At 50.9% G+C, this 24,267-nt stretch overlaps 1 protein-coding gene across 6 annotated transcripts in view; it reads left to right on the forward strand.

Annotated features, from left to right (window-relative positions):
- The window catches only part of PTPRS (protein tyrosine phosphatase receptor type S), a 128,624-nt gene that overhangs the window by 73,335 nt on the left and 31,022 nt on the right, over positions 1–24,267 (forward strand). For 2 of the 6 annotated variants that reach the window (XM_053999225.1, XM_053999228.1), the window contains exons 7-13: positions 9,067–9,336; positions 12,094–12,675; positions 13,468–13,601; positions 13,773–13,917; positions 19,451–19,756; positions 21,513–21,706; positions 22,548–22,574. In XM_053999225.1, coding sequence (XP_053855200.1) covers positions 9,067–9,336; positions 12,094–12,675; positions 13,468–13,601; positions 13,773–13,917; positions 19,451–19,756; positions 21,513–21,706; positions 22,548–22,574 — 1,658 coding nt within the window. The remainder of the gene's footprint in view (positions 1–9,066; positions 9,337–12,093; positions 12,676–13,467; positions 13,602–13,772; positions 13,918–19,450; positions 19,757–21,512; positions 21,707–22,547; positions 22,575–24,267) is intronic. The other 4 variants (XM_053999226.1, XM_053999229.1, XM_053999230.1 and 1 more) reach the window with 2 other exon arrangements.

A 24,267-nucleotide genomic window follows, 5' to 3' on the forward strand; every position in this document is an offset into this window, starting at 1 on the left:
CCCATTGTCCTGCTCCCTTCCTGGGATTGATCCTTTGCTGCCTGGTGCAGGCTCCTCAAAACCCAGCCAGGCACAGTGAAGGCAGAGCCTCCTTCCTAAAGGAGCGTGGGAGGAGAAGTGCAGCTGTGCAGGCACTGCAACAGTGCTGGGGCACGTCTGGCAGCTGCAGCTATTGCAAACAGCAAGCAGCAATCTGGCCAGTGACATTGGAGCTGAAAATGCCTCTTTTCCCTCTTCTCATCTCCCTGTTTATCCCCCAGAAGCTCCTGTTGCCTCCCATGTGTGCATCCCGAGCGGGTGAGGCACATGGGAGAGTCAACAGGGGGTTTGCAGTGTGTCAGTGGTACCAGTGGTGCTTGGTGCTTCCCCTGTGCAGAACTGAATGCCAGCCCTTTCCCTGGCTATGCCAGCCCTTTCCCTGGCTATGCCTTTCCCTCTGCCCGCCAGTCCTCACCTCTCAATCAGCTACCAAAGGAGTGGCTTTCCTAGGGCACAGGTATTAAAGCTGTGTGATTTTTGAGAAATCCAGTGCAGTATTGACACAGTATCTGTCTCTCTCTTTCTCTCTCTCTCTCTTTCTCTCTGTCTGTCCTTCTCTTTTTTCTTAAAATGCTGAGATTTCAGTGCTCGGACCCTCAGTGCTGGTATTCTCCCCTCCCCTTCCGAGTCTCCTCCCTCCCTGTAGGTACCAGGGTACCACTCCCAAATGCTGCGCTCTTGATAATTCTCTGGGAAGAGACCAGCTGTGGCTCTTCTGACTTGGATGCCAACAATAGCCAAAAAACATCCCTCAGTCCCAAGGCTCTTTTTAAAGGCAAAAAAAAAAAAAATCTAAAGAAATGAAAAAAAAAAAAAAAAAAACCAAACTTGTTCTATTAAAAACAAAAAGAGGAATAGCATTGAAATGAGGTTTTCCCATCCCACCTCCCTCCTGCCTAGGACTAAAAGGTGATAATCACTCCTAATTACAGGATTTTCCTTCATGACTAGGAGTTTGAGTTTCAGGATTTAGGTGCAATTAAAAAGGGATTTATACACCATTATTTTTTATTTGTTTATTTTCTCTTTTATAAAGTATTTCTAACATGGCCAAACTGCACTGCTGCTGCTAAGAATCTCTTGTGATCTGAGAAGGCTTGAAGATTAAATTCTTCCTTAAGAGCCAATAAAAATAGAAGTAATGATAATGATATCAACAACAATAAACTAAAGCTAAATGGGATGTAATCATGATAGGCTGGAATGACACTGGGTGAGGAAATAGAGACTTGATACCTGCCTAGAAGAGGTTGTGTGGTTTGCTAAAATTATGGTCTCTGAGCAACCTGGTCTAGTGGAAGATGTCCTGTGAGAACAGGATGGGCTTTAAGGTCCTTCCAACCCAAACCATGGGCATGGAATTGAAATTATTGGTGAAGGGTTTGCCTCGTGTGTTATTACAGGTCAGATCATGCCAGGGTCCAAAATAACAGAGTGCTAACAGGGGATGCCCAAGGTCAGAGGCAGAAGCTTCTTTCTGGAGACCACAAAAGCAGGTCAGAAGCAGGTGAGGTGATCTCTGCCAGCAGCCCAGGTGTGTGGCAGTTTAGGCTGAGCCACCTGTCCAGGGTTCACCTGTGGCAGGTGAAAAGATGGATGCAGTTCTAGGGGCAAGCCAGTACCTTGGTGGGAATCCTGGTTTTTATGGGAGCCATGCAGCTCACCTGGCTTTCAAAAGTCTCCTTGGATGCTTCTCTGTATCCCTAGGGACGCAAGTGCCATGAAACTTGTGGCCCATAGCGATTGCAGGAAAGGATGGATTCAAAATCCTGCAAATGAAGAGCTGTCTGCCCATGGTTGTGTTTCAGAGGCTGCCCCATCCCTGGCAGTGTCCAGGGCCAGGTTGGATGGGGCTTTGAGCATCCTGGGACAGTGGAAGGTGTCCCTGCCCATGGCAGGGGTGGCACTGGATGGGCTTGGAGGTTCCTTCCAGCCCAAAGCACTCTGTGGTGTTTTTGTCTGTGATCAGGGACCACGTGGGGGGCTCAACCATTACCCCAGCAAGGACACATGTCCCCTCAGCCAGGACCTGTGTCCCCTCAGCCAGGACCTGTGTCCCCTCAGCCAGGACCTGTGGCCAGAGCTGGTTTGCCCCCTGGAAATGCAGCACTTTGCAGCTCTCCTCTTAATTTGGGAAGCTGCAGGCGGCCACCTCGGTTGCTCTGGTTTGATCCCAAAATCCAGCTGCTGGCTGGGATGGAGCCCTGTGTGTAAGGACCTCGTGTCCCTGTGCTCCTCCATGTCCCAGAGGGAAGGAGGGATGAGCTCTGTGGGCTGTGCTTCAGATCCCCCAGAGCTGCTGCTGCTGGTACAGGACACGCTGTCGTGGTTGAATTTAGCAGAATTAAGAATTTTCCCCTTTTTCACACAGTGGGGCCGTGTCAGGAGGTACAAAAGGCAGCAGTTGGGATGTTGCAGGGATAATCCTTCCTGCTCTCTGCTCCAGCTTCTTTTGGCTCTGCTCTTTTCCAGTCCAGGGAGCTGTAAATGGCTCAGCAGGCATTTAAAGCAGCCCAGTGCCTGCTCAGGCCCTGCCTTTGCTGCTTGTCACCATCAGCACAAGCTTTGTCACCCCGAGCCAGGTTCTGCAGCCCAGGCCCTGCTGAGAACATTCCCAGGAACTCCCAAGGCTCTCTGGAAAACCTCAGCTCATTGAGAGACCAAAGATGAAACCAGGCCAGGGCAAAACATGTAAGAGCTGAACTAGTGGAAATCAATTAAAATAAAACCCACAGAAAGGGCAGGGATAGTGTGCTGAGCACCTCAGGAAATAAAGCTTCAAAATAGATTAAAATGTGACTAATTTAAGCAATAATTTAGCCTGTAGCCTGGGTTAAGTTTGGCACATGAGTAATTTGACCATCAGACCAGAGCTGTTAGTTGGTTCCAGGTGGAACCATTGCTGAGCTTTTCCCTTTCAGTCCCATTTAGAGGTTGAAGGAAATAATTCCACATGCACTAGAGATTTAACAAATAGCCACAAGGTCAAAACAGTCATTGGTATTTTAAACTGTAGGAATTTTAATACCTTTTTAGACTAGATTGATAAATTCTTTAATGGAGAAGGAGGGAGGCAGAACCACCACTGGGTTGTACAGCTGCCTCTGCAGTGCCCAGTTTCCAGGTGCTAAAATTGAGGGATGGAAAGTTCTGGGATGATTTTAAAGGGTTATTTTAGCACTTTTGTGGGTGGGGGAGCGCCCTGTCCATGTTTGGGGTGTCCTCAGCTCTGAAATTCTAGTTCCAAACCAAACAAAGCAAACAAAAACTTCACTGTGTTTCTGCAGAAGGATTTCTCAAGGGTATCAGGAAATGGAAATGGATACAAAAAGCCACCCCCCCAAAAAAAAACCAACCAAAAACAAATCCAAACTGTGTATATATCTATGTATATACATGACTATCTCTCTATAGAGGGCACTTTGCAGGAACACTGTGCTGTACTGATCTCGAAATCTCTGCCTGCCTGTGTCTCTTACACCTTTTGCATCGCTGTTCTCTTTGTTTTAGGGGAAAAAATTAGATTACACCTTGTCAAATTAAAATAACAATAAAACAGTCAAGTCTGTGTTTAAAATTACAGAGCTGCGTGAAAAACAATTGGATTCTGATTATTTTCTGTTCAATCCTGTAAAAAAAAACCAACAGAAAAAAATATAAATAATTGCAAAAGACCAGAGATGTTCAGCCAGCCTGTCGCTCAGCTAAAGTGTTTTTTTAAGTGAAAAGTAACAATTATTGGGAAGGTAATGGATTTCCTCCAGACCAAATCCAAGCCTTGGTCTCATTCTTTATTTATCTACCTACTTACGTATTTATTTTATTTACTGTGAAGGAAATGAGGAAGGAGATGGGCAGGAGGAGGGAAGCTGCTCGTCCTGTGGAGGGGCGGAGGTCGGAAATCCAAACCCCAAAAGGTCTCACGCCAGGGGAATGAGCCTGGAATTGGAACGGGAGAGGGAGAGGCAGAGGCGGCTGCACGGACACGCAGGGGCAGGGCCAGACCACATTTGGGAGGGGAGGACAGGTGTAATCTAAGCTTCACTAATAATGTAGAGGCTGCACATTATTTTGGCACCCTTTCCCCTACCCCTCCTCATTTTGGAGCAAGACGGAATGACTCCTGTCTCCCCAAAATGGCCAATAATGTCCGCCTTCTCACCTCATTTGGAGCAGCAGCTTGCTGAGTGTCAAAATGTTTAATACCATTTGGTTTTGTTTGGTGCTTTCAACCAGTCACTTCACTTTCTTTTGTTTCCTTTTTTTTACGATTAATTTCTTCTTTAAGGTACAAGATGCATTTCTCTTTGAGTTGGTTTAATGTGAATCGGGGTTTGAAGTGACAGGTTCTTGTCCAGGACATTCTCCTTTTACCCACCTCGCTCCTCCTCCAACATTTTTTCTCTCTGAGGGAATCTGGAAGGGGCTTTAAAAGAGCAGCTGGTGGTGTTCCTCAGCACAAACTGGTTGGTCCTCGGGTTTCTCTCATTAGCAGCATCATGGGAACACATTTTAAGGATGGATTCTGGTGTTGCAAAAGTCAACCCTGGATCTCCCAGTGTCTCTTCCAATCAGGTCTGTAAATCTTGCAAAAATACCTCTCACCCTGTGGACCCCGAGTGGTGGTGGGGAACCTGAGCCGTGCTGATTGGGACCAAAAAAGCCAAAAATGCCACTCACAGAACACAAACTGGGTCAACCTCTGCCTCCATGAGCAGCAACAAAACCAATTGGCTTCCCAAGGGTGTGAAAGGTTATGGATCTGTTCTGTTTCTAAAAAAAAGCACAATTTGGGGTGCAGATTTGCAGTGTGAAATGCTTATCCAACAATTAAACAGACTCATAACTAACTGCACTTAAGAAATTTTCCTGTGCCTCCGAAATGGCTTCTCTGCATTGAAATAATTTAATTGCATCCCAAACATCCAGCTCTAGTCCTGGAATCTGGTTCTATCCGTAACAAGCTGTATCCTTGTTTGAAAAAAGGCTCCTGAGAGTTTTTTTGGCCATGGACAATGTCTGTTTGTGTGTGCCTGCTTGTGTGTGTCTGTCGGGAGCTGTTGCACATGGAGCATGCACATCCGTGTACGCATGCGGGGTCTGGCAAAGCTGTCCTGGAAACCAAACACCCCTGGAACTCAGGGAAGGTCCTTCTTGCACCAGAAACTGGGAAAAGTATTATTAGACAAGTGTCTATAAAGCAGAGGCCTGACTGCTCCATCCCAATGTTTCCTTTCCAGAGAGGGCAGTTCTGTTCTTCAGATCCTTTGAAAGTGTTGGATAGCAAAATGGAAGGGGTCTCTTCACCCGATTTTTTTTCTGTGAAATTCCTCTCCTTCAGCTGCTGTGGAGCTGGACCCAGAGCTGAAATTGGTCTTGATTCCATCTCCAGCCTCCTTTCCACCACGACTCTCCTCCTCCTGGGCCTTGACCTAAAGGCTGACCCAGAGATTCTCAGCTTGACAAATTCCCTGTCTCCAGCCAAATGCAAATGTTACAGCAATTAAAATAAGCAGCAGCCTGATGGCTCTGGGTAGCCAGAGATGAACCCTGTGCCTGTTGTGGTTGTCACAGCCCTAAGCCATCACAGGGCTGTATCCAGGGGACTCTCTGAGGTCCCCAACATTTAATTGGAGTTCTTTTCCCATCCTAGATCAGTGTGTGGATGTTGGTATATCTGTGCACACAGGAGAGTCTAGTTTTTTTTAAACCAGGATGCACCAAGGAAGTGCTGCTGTCTGTTTTGGGCTTGTATCAGCCCTTTTCCAAATTCTCCCTCCTTGTGGAACGGGTGGTGCTGAGGGCTGGCATCCAGAGGTGCTGGTGCTTCCCTTGGAGGGTGACAAACGCCACTAAACCAGCCCAAAGTAAGGATCCCTGAGACCCCAGGGCTGGGAGCTGTCAGGAGGAGGGCAGGGCTGCTCTGCAGCTTCCTGGGAACGTGCTCTGCACAGCCCCTGAGCTTGTGTTTTGTGAGTGGATTTCTCCTTCCCTGCCCCAAACCACAGCCAGGAACAGTCGGTTCCCTTCAGACTCCGATTCTCAGCACTCCGCCCTACATCAGATGATGCTTTTCAGTTATTAAATTCTGGTTTGTTCTTTCTTTTCTTTGTTTTGTTGGGTTTTTTTTTCTTTTTTTTTTTTTGTTTTCCCTTTCCTTTTCCGTTGGGTTTCATTTCTTTGCGATTACCTTCGGTTTGAATTAATTGTCTTGTTCTGTTCCCATGACAACTCAGTGTTTGCATCCCACCTGCCGTTGTTTGTTGCTGTTGATGCTGTTTGCTGACCGGATCTTGTCCGGATGTGTCTCCCCATTCCTCCTCACCTTTCCCACCTTGCCTCCCCTCTCCAGAAGGTCACATACCAGCCCCCCCCTCAGGAGAGTCATCCCCACCCCAGATCTGTCTGCATGTTGACCCCACTTGTTTCTTTCCGAGTTCTCTCCATCTTGTCTCAGAGTGTGACAGGTGTGGTTTCCACCTGGCTCCATTTTCTGAAGTGTGGTACTTCTGGAAGCAGTGGGAAGCAGGATGGAGTAGGAAACAGGGGTGCACCCTCCTGGCTAGGGCTGAGTGTTCTCCCTAGTGGCAGGAAGGGAGCAAGGAGCAGGTTCCTGATCCTTTGAGCCAGTGCTTGTGCCTAAGGTGGAATAAACACCATGGTACTCCCCTACACCTTTCTGCAGGTAGAAAATCATCTTCTAGTGTCAGTGGCCAGGTGGGTTTGCAGCCCCTCCCTCCACATCCCCATCCTTCTCCAAGCTGAGGGCATGTCCCCCATTCTCTCTGCAAATCCATGCATGCAGGAATTCCCCTTTGCCACCTCTGAGCCACCAACCTGGAAGTCTTCTCTTGCTTGCCTCCCAGTGCTGGTTCCTGGCTACTGGTTCTCACAGAAAAGGGTCTGACAGCCCAATGGGGAGAGCAGATCTTGCTGTGACAATGTCCCTTGTCACCTTGCAGGGGCTGCAGTTGGCTTTTGTTTGCCAAAGCCCCACTAAAGATCAAACAGCCTCTACCTCTCCTGGCAGTGCCCTTCCCCTTGGAAAAGATCCACAAAGCTGGAAGATAAATACTAGCAAGCTCCAAGACGGTTCCAGGGGACATCTGAAGGCACTGGGAGGGACAATGGCAGGCTCAGCCCTGCTGTCCTTTGCTTGCTTTGGCATGAGGCAAAGCCACCAAGCTTTGGAGAGGTTGTGCAGAGGTTACCTGGGAACAGACAGCAGGAACAGGGAGTTCTCAGCCCTCCAGCACTCAGGACCCTCCTGCCCCTCACCCACCCTGCCTGTGGCAGTTCCTGCATGGCTGTCCCTGGAGCTGGAGGAATCTTGCACCCCTGCTAGCCTCCAGCTGCTGCAGTTCCTGCATTTCCCCCAGGTCCTGTATCCTTTTGTCTTTCTTGTGGGAGGAGACCCTGCCCTCAGCCCCCTCCCTAGGCCCTCTCTGATCCACACACGTTCTCCTTTGTCCATTCCCCTGCTTTCCCCCCCCTAAGGAAGGGCACCCAGCATCCCTCCAGCCAGCCCAGGCAGCTCAGAAAATGGAGCCAAGGAAACCACAGCCTCCCCTTTGCGTCCATGTTCTTCCTGTGTAAGGTCTGGAAGCTGCATCCACCTCTCTGCTAAGGAGATGCACAGAACATGTCACTGTTTTCTCAACGTTAAAAGTTTCATTACCTTGTTTTTCTTATTAATTCTATTCTATTTATTATTCCGCCAGGGCTGAGATGTGACAATGTGAGCCACCACATTGAGTCACATCAGCTAGAAAAAGTATGCAGCATTAAAGTGGGTTTCCCCCTCCCCTCCCTCTCTCTCTCTTCTTTCTCCCTTCCCTTCTTGTTCTCCTTCTCCTGGTCTTCCTTCCTTTCTCTGTCGCTCACTTTCTATCCAGTATCCATGTGGGCATTTGCTGCCGCCCAGAAATTATATTTCTCTGCATTTTCCTCTCTCTTTCTCTCTTTCTCTCTCTCTCTTTTTTACCTATTTTGCATGATGTTTGTGACTCTGAGAGCTGCATCTATCGATGGAACCGTGTCAGATCTTAAAGAGGCTTCGTTAGGGTTTCTATACCCGAAAACCACAAAAATTTCATTAGAGTTTCTCATCTTTTCCACACTCTCTCTCGCTCCAGGGGGGCTGTGTTCCCCTGGACGCTTCTCACACGCAGACACCGACCAAATTCTGTCCCACTCCGGGGACTCCCTCTCCTCCCTCGCTTATCCTTTTGCTTTTCACTTCTCAAGTGGAGCGTCTGGCATTTGGGGATGTGATACTTCTCTCTTTGTTGAATTCTCTGGGTCCAACAAGGCAAAACGTTGAGAAGTTTCCATCTCCATCCCAACCTTCTCCTGGGCCCCCACCCCATGTCTGCAGCAGCCCCGGGTGGGAGAGGGCCCCTCTCTGGAGGGGGCACCTGGACCACGCCGGGTGGTGGTGGATGGAGGAGGAGACCTTCTCTCCTCCTCGGGAGAAGGGGACCCGGGACTCAGACCCCACTGGGAGAGGGAGGAGCAGGTTCCCGGGGTGTGGAGCGGGGAGCTGGGGGCCCCAGCGGCCGCGGAGGAGAAGTTTGGGCTCTCGCCATGCCAGCTCTTGCCAGTAAAGATGAGAAATTGCTAATAAATTTTTGTGTATTTATCTGTGCTGTGATGGGTCTAATCTTGATCAATGGAACCCTGTTGCTATGAAATATCGCTTTTATGTCTATATTCTATATATTGTTTGTGAAGTACGAATTTATTTGGAGTTCATTTTTTTGGTTTTTGGTTTTTGATTTTTTAATTTCTTTGTTTTTTTGTTTTGTTTTTAATGAAGGAAGAAAATAAACTATGACAAACCCCATCTATATTTAAATTATCTTTTACTCTTTTTTCTTTTTCTCCTTTCTTTTCCTTTCCTTTCCTTTTTTTTGGTTTTTTTTTTCTTTTTTTTTTTTTTTCCTCTTTGTTTTCTGTTCGTTCGTTTGTTTTGCTTTGGTTTTCCGTTTTGTTTTTTTTTGTTACCTCTGTGCGTCTCGTCCACAGTTCGCCGTGTGGCCCCTCGCTTCTCCATCCTCCCTGTCAGCCATGAAATCATGCCCGGGGGCAACGTCAACATCACCTGCGTGGCCGTGGGGTCTCCCATGCCCTACGTGAAGTGGATGCAGGGAGCAGAGGACCTGACACCTGAGGATGACATGCCCGTGGGCAGGAACGTCCTGGAGCTCACGGACGTCAAGGACTCTGCCAACTACACCTGCGTGGCCATGTCCAGCCTGGGAGTCATAGAAGCCGTTGCCCAGATCACGGTGAAATGTAAGGGAGTGGGAGCAGGGTCCTGAGTGCACGTGTGGGAGTGGGCACGTGCCAGGCAGGTGTGCGGGCACGGCCAGAGCTGAGTGTCCGAGCATGAGTGCGGGGGATGCCTGGGCACGTGTCCTGCTCGTGCATGGGAGCGATGGTGGGACGTGTAGCAGAGTGGGAATGTCCCATGGTTTGTGCCTGTGTCATCGTGTGTCTGCATGGGGAGAGCCTGTGGCTGCCTGACCTGCCACAGGGGACAAGGTCCTGCATGTCCTGGTGCTCCTGCACAAATGGGATGTCCATGGATAGAGACACAGTTCTGCATGTTCTGGTGCTCCTGCACAAATGGGATGTCCATGGATAGAGACGCAGTTCTGCATGTCCTGGTGCTCCTGCACAAATGGGATGTCCATGGATAGGGACACAGTTCTGCATGTTCTGGTGCTCCTGCACAAATGGGATGTGTGTCCATGCATAGGGACACAGTCCTGCATGTCCTGGTGCTCCTGCTCAAATGGGATGTCCATGGATAGAGACACAGTTCTGCATGTCCTGCTCAAATGGGATGTCCATGGATAGGGACACAGTTCTGCATGTCCTGGTGCTCCTGCACGAGTGGCATGTGTGTGCATGGACAGGGACAGTCCTGCATGTCCTGGTGCCCCTGCACGAGTGGGATTTGTGTCCATGGATAGGGACACAGTCCTGCATGTCCTGGTTCTCCTGCACGAATGGGATGTGTGTCCATGGATAGGGACACAGTCCTGCATGTCCTGGTTCTCCTGCACGAATGGGATGTGTATCCATGGATAGGGACAGTTCTAAGTGTCCTGGTTCTCCTGCATGAGTGGGATGTGTGTCCATGCACAGGGACACAGTTCTGCATGTCCAGGTGCTCCTGCATGAATGGGATGTGTGTGCATGGCCAGGGACACCATGGCTGTATCGTGAGCACCTGGCTGCAGGAGTGTCAGTCCCTGTCCTTACCTGTGTGTACACGTGGAGCTCTGTGAGCACGAGCAGCAGGACAGACCTGTGCACCATGAGTGCCCCGTGCTGGGATCTCTGCATGTCCTTGGGGATCCCACACACAGGGAAACCCACAATGGAGGGCAAGCTGGAGGCTGGAGACCTTCCCTCGCTTTAGGACACCTGAGCTGGTTGTTATGAAGAAAACTGTGGCTCAAATCCCTGCATGCTGTATCTGTCCTGACATATGAGGCTGGCTGGGCACTGTGCAAGGAGCCTTGGATGGCTTGGAGCCTGCATGCCATCCTGTTCCAAGGCCTGAGATTCAGCCAAGGCCCTGAGGATCTCTGGCATGTGCACCCTTGCAGTAGAGCTTAGTTCCAGCATCTTAGTGGCCATTGTTGCCTCAGCAAGATGGGGAATAAGCCCAGCTTCCAGCTAGTGATTCCCAAGAGGAGCACGGGTGCCATCTTCAATCTATTCTGTCCTCAGCAGGGGAGTATTAAACCCAAGCAGGAACCCCTGAGGTTGGGTGAGTGTAGAGCTCTGTGTGAGCTGGTGTCTGCTCCAAGTACTGGTGCTGCCCATGAGGGACCTGGGAGATGTGGGGTGGGAAAAGATCCATGGGTGGGGGAGTGGAGAAACACTTGGGAGAAAGGGAGGGATAAGGAAAAACAATCCTGTTGTATCAGTGATCTGTCTGAGGAAGGGCTGACAGGAGAAATGAGTAGGGACTAGAGAATCTTGGCGTGACACCCGTTCTGAGCTTCTGCACAGGCAGTGGGGCTCTCGTGCCAGCAGAAGGATGCCTGGGGCTGGACTCAGGTTCTCTTTATTTTCCTGAGTATTTCCTTCCTTCCTTCCCTTTTTTCCCTGTCTTACCCTCTTAATCTAAAAAGCTGCAGTGTAGGGCAGATTGTTTCTGCTTCCAACTCTCCCATCTCCTCACATAGGGAATCTCACCCTGCTGGTAGCTTCTGTCTCTTGTAATTTAGTTTGGATCATGTTCCCTGCACTGTTCCTGTGTGTGAGCACCTGCATTTCTCCCGGGCAGAAGGTGAAAGGAGAAGTTCGAGCTTCACTGTGATCAGGTCTAGAGAAGTTAGGCTTCAAGGCCGGGTTGGACAGGGCTTGGAGCCACCTGGGCCAGTGGAAGGTGTCCTGTCCATGGCACGGGTTCCACTGGATGGGCTTTAAAGCCCCTTTCAACCCAAAATATTCTGGGATTCCATGATAAGGAAGGAGGGTTGAAAAGGGTCTAAAGTGTGCAGTGAGGACAGCACATGAAGCTTGAGAACAGGTGAAGTGAGAACATGTATCAGGTGCGGTTAAAGTGTTGAGCAGCGTGCAGTCCCCAGCAGGCTCACGGGGGACTCCCTGGCTGAGGGAGAGGGGAGATGGGGATTAACACAGTTTGTGACTCTCAGCATTTCTGGAGATTTGTTCTGGAGAGCAGAGCCTGCCCTGTGCCATTCCTTGCTCGTGGAGGCTCAGCAGAGCTGTGAGCACGTGCTGGGAAGGAGCTGAGGAGCTGCTCTCCCTCCCTGTCCCGGGAGGGCGGATGTGCAGCTGAAGCCTGTGCTAATGATTCCAGATGTTTAGCTGAACACTTTGCCTTTGATGGAGCAGTTTAAGGAGGATAATGGAGTGGATAACTCAGTTCCTCATATTCCAGCAGCACTTTCCTGAGCTGCCAGGATTGATGCTGTGCTTCTGCCTCCTGCAGCCCTAACCAGACCAATTAGGTGCCATTTCAGCATCCGTGGGTTTTTTTAAATGCCTGTTCTTCCTGATTCTCAGCACTTCCCAAGGCTCCTGGGACGCCAGTGGTGACAGAGACAACAGCAACGAGTATCACCATCACCTGGGACTCTGGAAATCCAGACCCCGTGTCCTACTATGTCATTGAGTACAAGTCTAAGAGCCAGGATGGACCATACCAGATCAAGGAGGACATCACCACCACGCGCTACAGCATCGGGGGGCTCAGCCCCAACTCCGAGTACGAGATCTGGGTCTCCGCAGTCAACAGCATCGGGCAGGGGCCTCCCAGTGAGTCGGTGGTCACCCGCACTGGGGAACAAGCTCCTGCCAGTGCCCCCCGCAACGTGCAGGGCCGGATGCTGAGCAGCACCACCATGATCATCCAGTGGGAGGAACCGGTGGAGCCCAACGGGCAGATCCGAGGGTACCGAGTCTACTACACCATGGAGCCCGACCAGCCCGTCAGCAACTGGCAGAAGCACAACGTGGATGACAGCCTGCTGACCACCGTGGGCAGCCTCCTCGAGGATGAGACCTACACCGTGCGAGTGCTGGCCTTCACCTCTGTGGGGGACGGGCCCCTGTCCGACCCCATCCAGGTTAAGACACAGCAAGGAGGTGAGCACCTGTGTCGCTGGCCTGGGCTGTGGGAAGGAGAGCTGCTGGTTAGATTTGGAGGTTTAGATGCGATGCTGGGAAGGAATTATTTACTCGGAGAGTGGGGAGGCCCTGGCACAGGGTGCCCAGAGAAGCTGTGGCTGCACCTGGATCCCTGGAAGTGTGCAAGGCCGGGTTGGACAGGACTTGGAGCAACCTGGGATAGGGGAAGGTGTCCCTGCCCATGGAACTGGATAAGCTTTATGGTCTCTTCCAACCCAAACCATTCCATGATTCTAAATGTCTTTAACAGATGTAAAACTTTAACTCTCCCTAAAGTACCCAGGAACTACTTTGTCAGAGATGAGTGGGGAATGAGCCTGATGTGTTGAGCTGCAAATACAAGTGTTTTATCACGGGCTGTCACCCAGCACATTTTTGGCCTGGGGTATGGGAGGAAACCCTGTGTCCTCAATGGGCTGCTCATGGGCTTCCTACTTCCAGAATCTTGTAATACTGGGACTGGTGGGAAGGGTTGTATTCTTCACTGCTGAGAAAGAGGCATATGATCCACTGGGATTCTTCCATCTCCAGCAACTCTGGATACGCTGAAGTCCTGCAGTGGGATGTAACTCCACAGCTTTAGAGGCAGGACCTGCCCACGCTGCAGTGTGGCGTTTTGCTGCTGACGTGCTCTTCCCACACAGGCTTTGAAGAAAACAGGGCAAGAGCCTCCTAATTAGCCAAGTTAATGTGGTTTCTCCTGTTTCTCATCTTGCCTCCTCTGCCCCGTCGGCTCCCTCTCCGTGCCAGTTCCCGGGCAGCCGATGAACTTCCGAGCAGAAGCCAAGACCGAGACGAGCATTGTGCTGTCGTGGAGCCCCCCACGCCAGGAGATCATAGTGAAGTACGAGCTCCTCTACAAGGAGGGAGACCACAGCAAGGAGGTGAGTCCAAAACTGGAGCAGGGTTGAGGCTGAGGAGCTCCCCGGCCCCGCCGTTCCCTGCGGTGTCGGAGCGAGGGGAGCAGGGCAGGTGTCTCTGGGCAGGCCTCACCTCTGCTGCCTGTTGTTTGGGTTTATTTTTTTTTCTTCCCCCCACCCCCTCGCCCATCCCAGGTGCTGAAGAACTTCGAGCCCACGACCTCGTTCACGGTGGAAGGCCTGAAGCCCAACACTGAGTATGTCTTCCGGCTGGCCGCCCGCTCGGCCCTGGGGCTGGGGGCCTTCACCCCGGAGGTCCGAGAGCGCACCTTGCAGTCTAGTAGGTGTCTCTCCTTTCCCACCCTTCTCTGAGGGGACCACGGTCAGGGAGCCAGAGATGGTGGGCACAGGGGTACGGAGCTGGGGGTTGGCGTTTCGCTCCAGGGAGTGGCGGGGGGGGACACCTTTGGGACCTGCTCCCCTCTCCCTTCACCGGTCCAGCGAGTTGAGGCGTGAGCCAGGAGCAGAGCTGGGGTTTGGGGTGCTGGGGGGCCCGGGCAGCACCGTCCACTCGGGGTGGCAGCAGTGAGGGCTCGGTGGTGGCCACGCTGGCCGTGGTGCTGAGCATGCTCAGGGGATGGCAGCCACAGCCCGTGCCACACAGCCCCAGCCGCTGTCAGGAAGGGGCACAAGCAGTGGAGCGGGGAGACGGTGGGGAAGCGGGAGGGAGAGGAGAAGGGAAGGCGATTGCTCACTGGCCCAACCTTCCCCAGCCTTTGGGGAAAGCAGTCCCCATGCTCTTTTCCATGAGCACCTCCACAGCCATGGGGAGGAAGGCCTGGAGCTCTGGGAATGGTCCCGTTTGGGCTCCAGCAGAGCGGGAGAGAGGAGCCCTGTGGAGGCCAGGAGGGGGATATTGATGACACCAGGATGGAGTGTATGCAACTCAAAACGTGCTGGTTTTAGTTTAATGGATTGTCTCCCTTTGCTGTTGCCCTGGGGACAATAACCCTGGATGGCAATATTTCAACCTGGGCTTTTCACAGATCTTTGCTTTTAAATGAGGTGTTTTTTCACTGCATGAGTGGCTGTGGCAGCTGTTCTTTGTGTTTTCTGTCTCCTCTCATCTCTACTAAATCACTCCGCTGCAGTTTGGAGTAGCCGGGAGCAGAACTAACTCAGAAGTGGCTCTGGTCACCAGTGTGAGGAGGGAGAGCCCTGCTCCCATCCCTCAGAGTCCCTAACAAGGGGGAGCAGCAGGCTCTCGGCTGGGCTTTTTAATTGTCACATCCTGCTGCCTCTCCTTCCCCTGTCTCCTTCTCTTTCTGTCCCCCGAGGAGTGGGAAGAAAGGGGAGTCTGTTTCTGCATAGACACAGTTCCTTACTGAGGCTTTCTCAGGCCTCCACTCCATTCAAAGATTTTTTGTTTTTTCTTTCCTTCAAATGTTTTTCCCCTTTTTTCTTTCTGTTCTTTTTCTCCATACTCTCTCTACGTTTCATAGGAAAATCCTTTCCTGACTCTGCTGCACATCTGCTGGTTCTGATCCCAGTGTGGTACTGTCAGATGGAGCATCTCTGTGGGGTGGGAGAAATGAACTGAAAGCACCTGAAAAACAAGTGTTAAACTTACACTCTGCTTCTGTTTTCCAAGGGGTTTCTCTCCTTGAGACCTGTGGGGATGGGAGGCAAAGATGGTCTGGGATTTGTGCTTTTCTGGTTCAATAAAACAAGCTGGAAGAGGGGTGTGGGAGCTGGTGGCAGTAGGCCTTAGTGAAAAATTTGTCCCTTAAGGGTGAGGAAAAGGGGATCTGGGAAAAGGGAAGGCTTTGGGGCTTTTTCTAACTTGGCATCTGCCCAGAACACGGACGGGTTTCTCTCTCTGTAGCTCAGCTTTTATAGGGAGAGTCTCGTTAATTTAATGCTCTTAAGAACATCAGCTGGGAGCTGTCAGTGTCCTGTAACACGGTGAAACATTTTTTCCTGGCTGGCTGTTGGAGGAACGAGTCAATTCTCCCTGGTCCGGGTGACATCCTTCGGCTCACAGACCTTCTGGCTCGGGACAGGCTTTTGTGTCTTCCCTCCTCAGCTCCTTTTCCGTTCAGCTCCTCCTTGGCCTGCTCCATGCCTCTTCTTTCTTCTCTCTTCTGCTCTCTGCTTGCCTGCCTGCATGCCCTGCACCCGATGAGCCAGCTCCCTGCCGTCCCTGTCCCTCGCTGGGCGATGTCACACCACGATGGCATCTTGTCTCTGGAATGACAAAGCCTCTCCCTGCTCCTCCCGCTGCTCCTCCCATCCCCTCCCAGCAACCACCCGCATGTGGCAGCCCCTCCCTGCACCTCCCTGCCAGGGTGGCTCCTCCTGAGCATCATAACCAAAGTAAAATCCATTAAACTAAAGGTAAAGTATCTTTTTCTTCTTGAAGTGGCTGGGTTTTAACTCTTCAAGTACCAGAGACATAGCTTGTAAAACTGACAGACTCTCATGGCTGGGAGAAGCTGGTTTGCCGTACCTGGTTAGCCATGACCTTCCCAGGCTCCCTGGCAACTCTCCCACTCAGAAATTGCAGAGGGCAAAGCGTGGTCAGCAGGCAGGGGTGGCAGGGTGGGTGCATGTGCAGATGTAGAGGAACAATGGGGCTTTCTCACCCTCTGTTCCTGCCCAAGGAAGGATTTCCCCCCACGCAGCTCCACTCTCCCTCCTGTCCCCCTCCTCACAGTACATGAAGTGAATGAAATACCCAAAGTCTATGGTACCTAAAGGGTTAAAAAACATGATATTGTGCAAGGTCAGTAAGGGTCATTCTTGTGGCTTGGACAGTCAACTTTAAAGCATGTAGAAGGTGCAGCTCAGGTGAGTACTGGCTGGTCTCAAGCAGATTCACAAATACAGTCCACCCTGTGGCTGCAGGCTCACCGCTGGTGGCTCTGCAGACACTCCCGGACGTCCTGGAGCCCTGGGAGGGTGGGGAGGGGTCCCAAAACGCTGGTGGAACCAACCAGCAGGCCAAGGCAGAGCTCTCCTGGCTGGGGGCTCCTGCCTGTGCCTGGCTCCCCGCCCAGGGAAGGGCTGGTTGCAGAGCTGAGCTCGCAGCCCCGGTGGGGTTGGTGGCACTGGGCTCCTGCCGCGGCTCCTGGCGCTGTCCCCAGCGTCCCCAGGGTCACACAGGTTGGGCTGGATTGTGAAGGAAACAGTGCCATGAGCTCCCAGAGGTGTGTCCAGCGTGGCCAGCCAGCACCCCTGGCTGTTCTCCTCCGCTGCTGCAGTCCAGGGGTGACGGGGAGGGGGCCGGGCAGGACCTGGGCCTTCTCCCCCATCACCCACCCCCCACCCTGCCTTTTTGACCAGAGAAAGTGCAAAACCATCCCAAAAGGAGGCCTCACCCCAGGGCCTCTCAGTAGGTCCCTGTGCTGGAGCGTAGAGGGTGAGTGAGCGAGCGTGGCAGCGCAGACAGTGACCCCAGTGCCAGCTGGAGCTGAGCTCTGCTTCCTGGGGCTTTCAGAATGAGGTGCAGGATGAAGGGTAGGTCAGGTCAGACCCTCTCTGCAGTGGGTTTCTCAGCTCTGGTGGCTTTGGCTGGAACTAAGCAGGAAAGGTGGATTTTAATGTGCCCAGCCTCTGATGAGGACAAAAAAAGAGAAGGGAATGGCACCATGGCAGCAGTGGGAGAGGGCTGAGTCTGTCCCTCCATACCTTGAAACCATCCTTGAGCTGGTTCTGGGACATGGGATGAGCAGTGCACCTCTGTCCTGGAGAGGTGGTGCAGCAATCACAGCAGATGGAGAGAGCCAGAGGGAAGGAGATCTGTCACTGGGAATGTGCTGTCCTGCTCTTTGTGCTGACAGTTTAGCAAAAGAGAACAGATTGGGGTCCAAAATTGCCATTTCTGCAATAGCTGGGGTTCTGCTGGTGGGGGAGGACTTGGGGGGACTCATCATGAGCAGAGTGGCATTTTAAAAGCCAGTCATGTGCAGAAACCCACCAGGAGCTTGGTCTGGCCTCGTAGCTCAGTTCCTCTTGTTCTCTTGTAAGAAAGTCTTATAAGTTAGCAGTTGAAACGTGGAAGGTAGGTAAACAGACTGGGAATGTTCTGGAAGGAGTCACTTTTTATATCAGTATTATTTTATTATTATGATTTCCTTTCTGGTGTTTGTTTTTTCTTTTTGTTTTAAATTATTGGCTTGGTTTGTGTTTTATTTTCCAGTTTGTTCTTTTTGGTTTGGTTCATTTGACATCTTCTGTGTTATTTTGCGTGGCCAGCCATGGCCAGGGCTTGTCAGCCTCCTCACTGGGAGTGCTGGGGAGAAGGGGGTCATTCTACCAGGTTAAAGACAGCAATAGTGCATAAAAAGAGAAGGAAAACACCCAAAATGTCCTACTGGGCAGGGTGCTCAGACAGCAGTGGAGGGATTATCTCTGCCCTTTTTGAAAAGCCATTTCCCTCTGTCTCCTGGAGGCTCCTGGAAAGTGTGTGGCTCTCACTCCAGTGCCAACTGGGCTAAGTGTGACTGGATTTAGCAGAGTCCTCAAGGCAAACTGGGCCTAAACATCTGGGTTTGACTCAAGAATGGGAGTAAGAGGTTTGAAAACAATCATTCCTCACTGAAAGAGCTTTCTGTTGATTAAAAAGCATCAGAGGAATGAGAAGCAGTGACCAGCACTGATCTATTGCTTCTTGCAGGTGATACCTGGGGGGCTTGTGAGTTCACCCCAGTTTCCTGCCCTGCCTGCAGAGAGTTAAAAGCTCTTTATTGCAGTTGGGTGATACTGGATTTATTGATTTGCCTTGAGAATGTATCACATTCTGCTTCCCTGGGCTGATCAGCTGTCCTTAGTGACTGGCAGAAATGTGGTCTAGTCCCTGGAAGTGTTCAGGGCCAGGAAGGAGCCCCCTGGATGGTGGAAGCTGTTCCTGCCCAGGGCAGGGGATGAAACCAGAGGAGCTTTAAGGGAGAGCTGTAGGTTCCACCTTCCCCACCTCCTGATCACCCTTGGACAGGCGTCTGCTGCCACCCTGAGAAGGTGCCTGGGTAGGGCCACACTTCCCAAGGTTTCCTCCCAGGATGTGCAGAAACACCCTGGTGTAGTTCAGGCAGAGAGTGCAGTGAGAATTAGACCTGCTGCTGCTTTTTGGCAAATCCCCTGGATCCCTGAATACCTCACCAAACCCACTGCCTCCCTCCTTCTGCAAGTGCTCTCTCAAAACCCTCCTCTTTAAACACCATGGCTTGGCAGCGTCCTGGGCATTCCCACTGTGGGATTTGGCCTCCTCCAGTCTGGGGACAACTAATCACTTCCATCTGGAGGTACAGACTCTTAAATTTAAGCCTCCTGGCAAAAGATTTGCTTTTCTTACTTAATTTTCATAGATCACTTCAAAGAAATTCAAGATCCCAGAGACTGAGGTTGGAAAGTGCTTTCCCAGCCAGAGCAGGATTTGCCAGGCTGCTGTAAAACAGGGAGCCAAAGGAAAGGGCTTTTATAGGGTGCAGCTGGGTGTTTAGCTGGTGCCAGCTTAGTGGAAGCAGCAGGACCCCTCTTGGCTGGCCCGCTTGCTGGTTTAGTCTTTTGCTTTACACCATTTCAGTTTTGATGCCCCATTTAATTTCTGTTGGCTTTTTTTTTTTTTTTTTTTAAAAAAAAAAACCTCTTCATTTCGGAAAAAAAAAAAAAAAAAAAAGACAACAACAAAAAGCTCTCTTCTCTTTTAATTTTATCTTCCTAAACCAAACTTTTGTACGTTTTATTTTAGATTTTTTTGTTATCATTTTCCTTTTTTTTTTTCTTTTATCTTTCCCATCTTTTGTTTTTTTTCCCCCTCCCCTTCCCTTCTCCCTTCTTTCCCTTTCCCGCTCCTGAATTTTCCCCCCTCGTAGAACCGTCTGCCCCCCCTCAAGATGTAAAATGTGTCAGCACCCGCTCCACCGCCATTCTGGTAAGTTGGCGGCCGCCTCCGGCCGAGAGCCAGAACGGCGTCCTGGCCGGCTACAGCGTCCACTATCGAGCGCTGGACTCGGAGGACACGGAGCTAAAGGAGGTGAATGATATCCCCCCAACCACCAGTCAGATCCTGCTGGAGTCCCTGGAGAAGTGGACCGAGTACCGCGTCACCGTGGTGGCTCACACGGAGGTGGGGCCGGGCCCGGAGAGCTCGCCGGTCATCGTGCGCACGGATGAAGATGGTGAGTGAGCTTTTTTGGGTTCTCCCGGGGGGGCTCCTGGCCCTGGAGGGGGTTGTTGCCATGGTGGGGGACACAGCCAGGCCCTTCCATGGCTGTTGAGTGGTGCCAGGCCAGAGCTGGAGTGGGATCCAAGGTCCGAGCTGTGTGGCATCTTCTGGTGCCATCACCCCAAGCCCTCTGAGCACTGGGGTCTGTAGGGTTCTCCTGCTCTGGGTGTATGGGGGCTTTCTTAATATCTCTGAGTTCTGACTGCACCACTCCCCCTGAAAAGCTGCTCTCACTGAGCCAGGAGCAGCCAAGGCACTAAAAGCCTTTGCTCTGAGGAAACCTTTGCTGCCAGAACTTGAATCATTGTATATCCAGAGTTGGAAGGGACCCACAAGGATCAGCCAAGTCCAGCTCCTGGTCCTGCATGGGACAGCCCCAAGAATCCCACCCTGTGCCTGACAGCACATGTTTTAAAATATTAAAGAGTTCTTCCCACACGTTTCTTGTTACTGCATTCCTTGTTACTACCTCCTCCTTAAGTCAGAGCTTTTGTCAGTCATAAAAACGAGGAATCTGTTAAAGTTTCAAAAGTCTTAAGTGACAGCAGTTCAGTAGCCCCACTCAGAGACTTGAATTTTCCTGGTATTTCTACAGTAAAATAAAACCAGGGAAAAGCATGATTGGGTGCATGAAGGGAAAGGAACACCCTCAATGTGAGGACCTCAAATAATAAAGGTCAAGTAAATAACATATGGAAATCAAAATTTTCAGGTGTTCTTCACCTATTCCAAATAAAAAGAATTTTTAAAAAGCAACAGGTTTGTCCCCAGTGTTGGTCCTGTTTCCCTGAGCCTCTGCCCACATCCAAATGCAACATAGAGTACCCTGCTCAGAAAGTGTGATTTCCTGGTAGATGAGGTTGCCATGCCCTGTGTGATTAGTAGCAGTAATAGTGGTATTTCCAAAGATTCAGCCCAAATTCCATCCAAGACACCTCTTATTTTCTGTCCTGAGATTCCACAGTGGTTGTAGCCACCAACCCCCTGTCCTGCCAGAGAGATGAGGGAGCTCCAAGGACAAGCCCTCTCCTGATCCTCTCACAGGCAGGACCAGGGCTTTTCTGGCTCGCTGGAAATTGTCTTTGCCCTCAGAAGGAGATGTGGAGCTATAATAGTTCCTTCCATCTGAGCAAACTGGGCACAGAGGAGCCTGTGGAAGGCTGGCTGGCTGATGAGATGGGGCTGTTCCCATCCTGTGGATGTGACAGCCCAGTCAGAGAGCGAGAAAACTAGATAAGTTTTCCCAGAATTGGCCTGGGAGACTTTAGGGAGCTGGAGATAAACAGTGATAGCTTTTCTTTTTTTTGTTATTCTCATAAGATTGTTTATAAATGGGTGTCTTGTTAATTAGCCAGTCAGGTGAAATGTATTGATTAAATGACCAATCTACCTGGATGAAAACAGTGTATAAAAGGAGCTGTCCAAAGTGAAGAGGTGTGCTTTATGCCACTCAGCCTTCTGATGACTCTGTGTCATTTCTTACCAAACAGTGACACCATCCCTGTGTCCAGGCCATGCAGATCAGGTCCCACAGAACTTCACAACCCCACAGAACTGAGAGACCAAGTGACAGGTGATGAGATACTCAGGCGTTCAGGTCTCCCCGTCCTCCCATAGCTCAGATCCAGCGTGTGCACATCCCAGAGGAGCAGGGACGGGCTCCAACCAGAACCCCAAGTGACTGGAGCCCCTCGCTTGCCTCCCCGCAGTGCCCAGCGCTCCGCCGCGCAAGGTGGAGGTGGAGGTGCTCAACTCCTCGGCCATCCAGGTGTTCTGGCGCTCGCCGGTGCCGAGCCGCCAGCACGGCCAGATCCGCGGCTACCAGGTGCACTATGTGCGCATGGAGAACGGCGAGGCCAGGGGGCTGCCCCACATCAAGGACATCATGCTGGCAGACGCCCAGGTAAGGACTCACTATGGCAGCAGCTCTCTGGCCACAGAGAGCAGGAATCCTTCCATCTGAGGATTTTTTTTTCCTGAGAGAAGCTGTGAGAGAAGAGAATCAAAGCAATTCTTATCTCTGCTGGTTGTTGCGCCCATGTGGAATGTGGTTTGGGGATTGTTTACCCGAGGTGATTGCTTGATTGGATTCTGGTGGTGGTGTTTGGATTCAGTGACCAATTGGATCCACAGCTGTGTTGGGACTCTCAGGAGAGAGAGTCAGGGGTTTTCTAGTTAGTTAGTGAGAGCTCTTGCTACTGTAATATAGGTAATAGTATAGTAGAATATACTATAAAATGATATAATAAAAAAGCAATTGATCAGCCTTCTACAGTCATGGCATCAATGCTAATTGTTACCCAGCTGGGGGCCTGCAGCAACAGGCTCACCTGTCTGAGCCCCCGAGGCTGTGAGGGGTGGGTGATGCAGCCACCCTGGGCAGTGTAACCCTGCAGAAGGTCCATATGGGGACCTGTGACAAGGTGTGGTTGTCACTCTGCAGTTTGTTTGTGCTCCCAGATAACATTGCTGTGGAAGAGTATGAACTGCTGTCCCAGCACTGAGATAAATATCCATCCATGCATTCATCCTTGCTGTGTCTGGGAAGTCTTTTAATTCAGGCCAAGGCCACAGTGGAATCTACTAATTTCTCCCACTCTACTTCTTCCCTCATGCTTGCCTGGTAACTTCTGACCTTGTGTGGCTGCTTGCTCAGGGACTCCTTCCTCATGCTGTGTCTCTGTCTTTCCCTTCTTTCCCCTCTTGTATTCTCATGTGCCAAACCTCTCTTGTTCTCTGCCCAGTGGGAAACAGATGACACTGCTGAATACGTAAGTAAAAACATAAAAATCCTCCCATGCTGGTTCTGCCTCTTCCCTTCTCCTACTTCCTGTTGTGGTGTGATATTTTCCTTTTCCTTTTTTTTTTTTTTTTTTTTGGCAGTGCAAGTGTGCCTGTTTTAGAGCCTGCTTATGGTGTTCCCATGCATTGTCCCCTCCCTGTCACTGCTCTGTGCCCCTCTGTGATCGTGTCGTTTGTCAGCACGCAGCAATCCCACAGGGTTTTCCCTTTGGCTCTGAAGGAGAGATGGGTCTGCTGCTCCTCCATGGGGAAGCAGATGGCATATTGAATTTGGGGCTGCTTTGAACATATGAGAATCCTAAAATAGTTTGGATTGGAAGGGACCTTAAAGGCCATTTTGTTCCACTCCCAACCAGGGGCTCCCAACCAGACCAGGGAGCTCAGATAGGCTGCTTTGTAACACCTCTGTGTCTGGAAAAGATAGCCTGGGAAGCACTGGGAGGACAGAATCCATGAGTCCTGAGCTATCATGGCATGAACAAATGCTTTGTACTCTCAAAGGGCCAAGATTCTTAGAAACTCATTGACGCAAAGCACTGAATCATTATTGGTGCTTTTACTTTTGAAGTACCTTAAAATCAGCTTGGCTGTTTCTGCTATTTCTGCTAAAATGATAAATGTTTTCCAAAATCCTACAGCTACCAAGAAGTAGGAGAAAGCATTTTCTTCTTGGAATGACAGGGTTCTGAGGTAACACACAACTAAACTGGTGGTGTTTGTGTCTCCTGGGGATTGCCAAGTGCCCTGCACAAGTGAGTGGCCTCTCTTTGAGGGATGGAGAATGAGTTGCAGGGAGGCAAAGCCCCGTTCCTAAAATCTTAATAAAACTCAGTGGCAGGCGTGAAAGCAGAGCAGTTTTCTTGATTTCCAAAAGCCAGACCTGTCCCTGCAGCTGACAGCCTCCAAAGGCACTGATCAAAATCCCACTGTTCCAAAGTTCTGCTGTTCCACTCCCAGCTCACCATCAGGGGAAATAGTTATTTTCAGGACTAACAAATTCTTTCCAAGTGCTGCCCTGAGATTTAATATCGAATGCACAAAGGGGTGAGGAGAGGGGAAAGCCATAAAACATGCACAACATTCCCATCTCCCTCCTTTCTGGGGCCTTGGGGAAAACCCTGCTGCATGTGCTGTCATCCTGTTTGATTTAGCACGGGTGTTCCTTTTCCAACACAGCCCTTTGAAAGGCTGGATCCCTCCTGGGGAAGGGCTGTTCTTGAGGCCAGTGTTCTAACAAAAGCTCCTGGGAGCCAGGTGTGGGGAGGCTGATAGAGGATGGGGAAGGAGGGGTGGGATTTAGCAGGGAGCTTTAGCGTGAGCGGAATGTGTCGTCTTGCACATTGCATTCCAGCAATCCCTTTAATATTATGAAAGCATTAAAAATATCTCTTGAGGAGAGAAGAGAGGGCTAATGGTGAAAAAAAATGTAATCTCCCTGAAACCTCTGAGCCTCCTCTGAGGCCGCACAGTGGAGAGGAAAGCTTTGAAGGGAGCGACAGCATTTGGATGCTGAAGTGGTTTGTGTGAAGACAGGGAATGTGTGAGAGGCAGATCTGGAGGAGGATGCCTTGCACAGGGCCCTGCAGAGCCAGGTTGTGTTTGCAGAGCTGTGAGTGCCTCGCCAGGGGAACAGGGCTCTCCCCCTCTGCCACTTCCACAGAA

The sequence above is a fragment of the Vidua macroura genome, chromosome 26 (assembly GCF_024509145.1).
Source record: "Vidua macroura isolate BioBank_ID:100142 chromosome 26, ASM2450914v1, whole genome shotgun sequence".
NCBI lineage: Eukaryota > Metazoa > Chordata > Aves > Passeriformes > Viduidae > Vidua > Vidua macroura.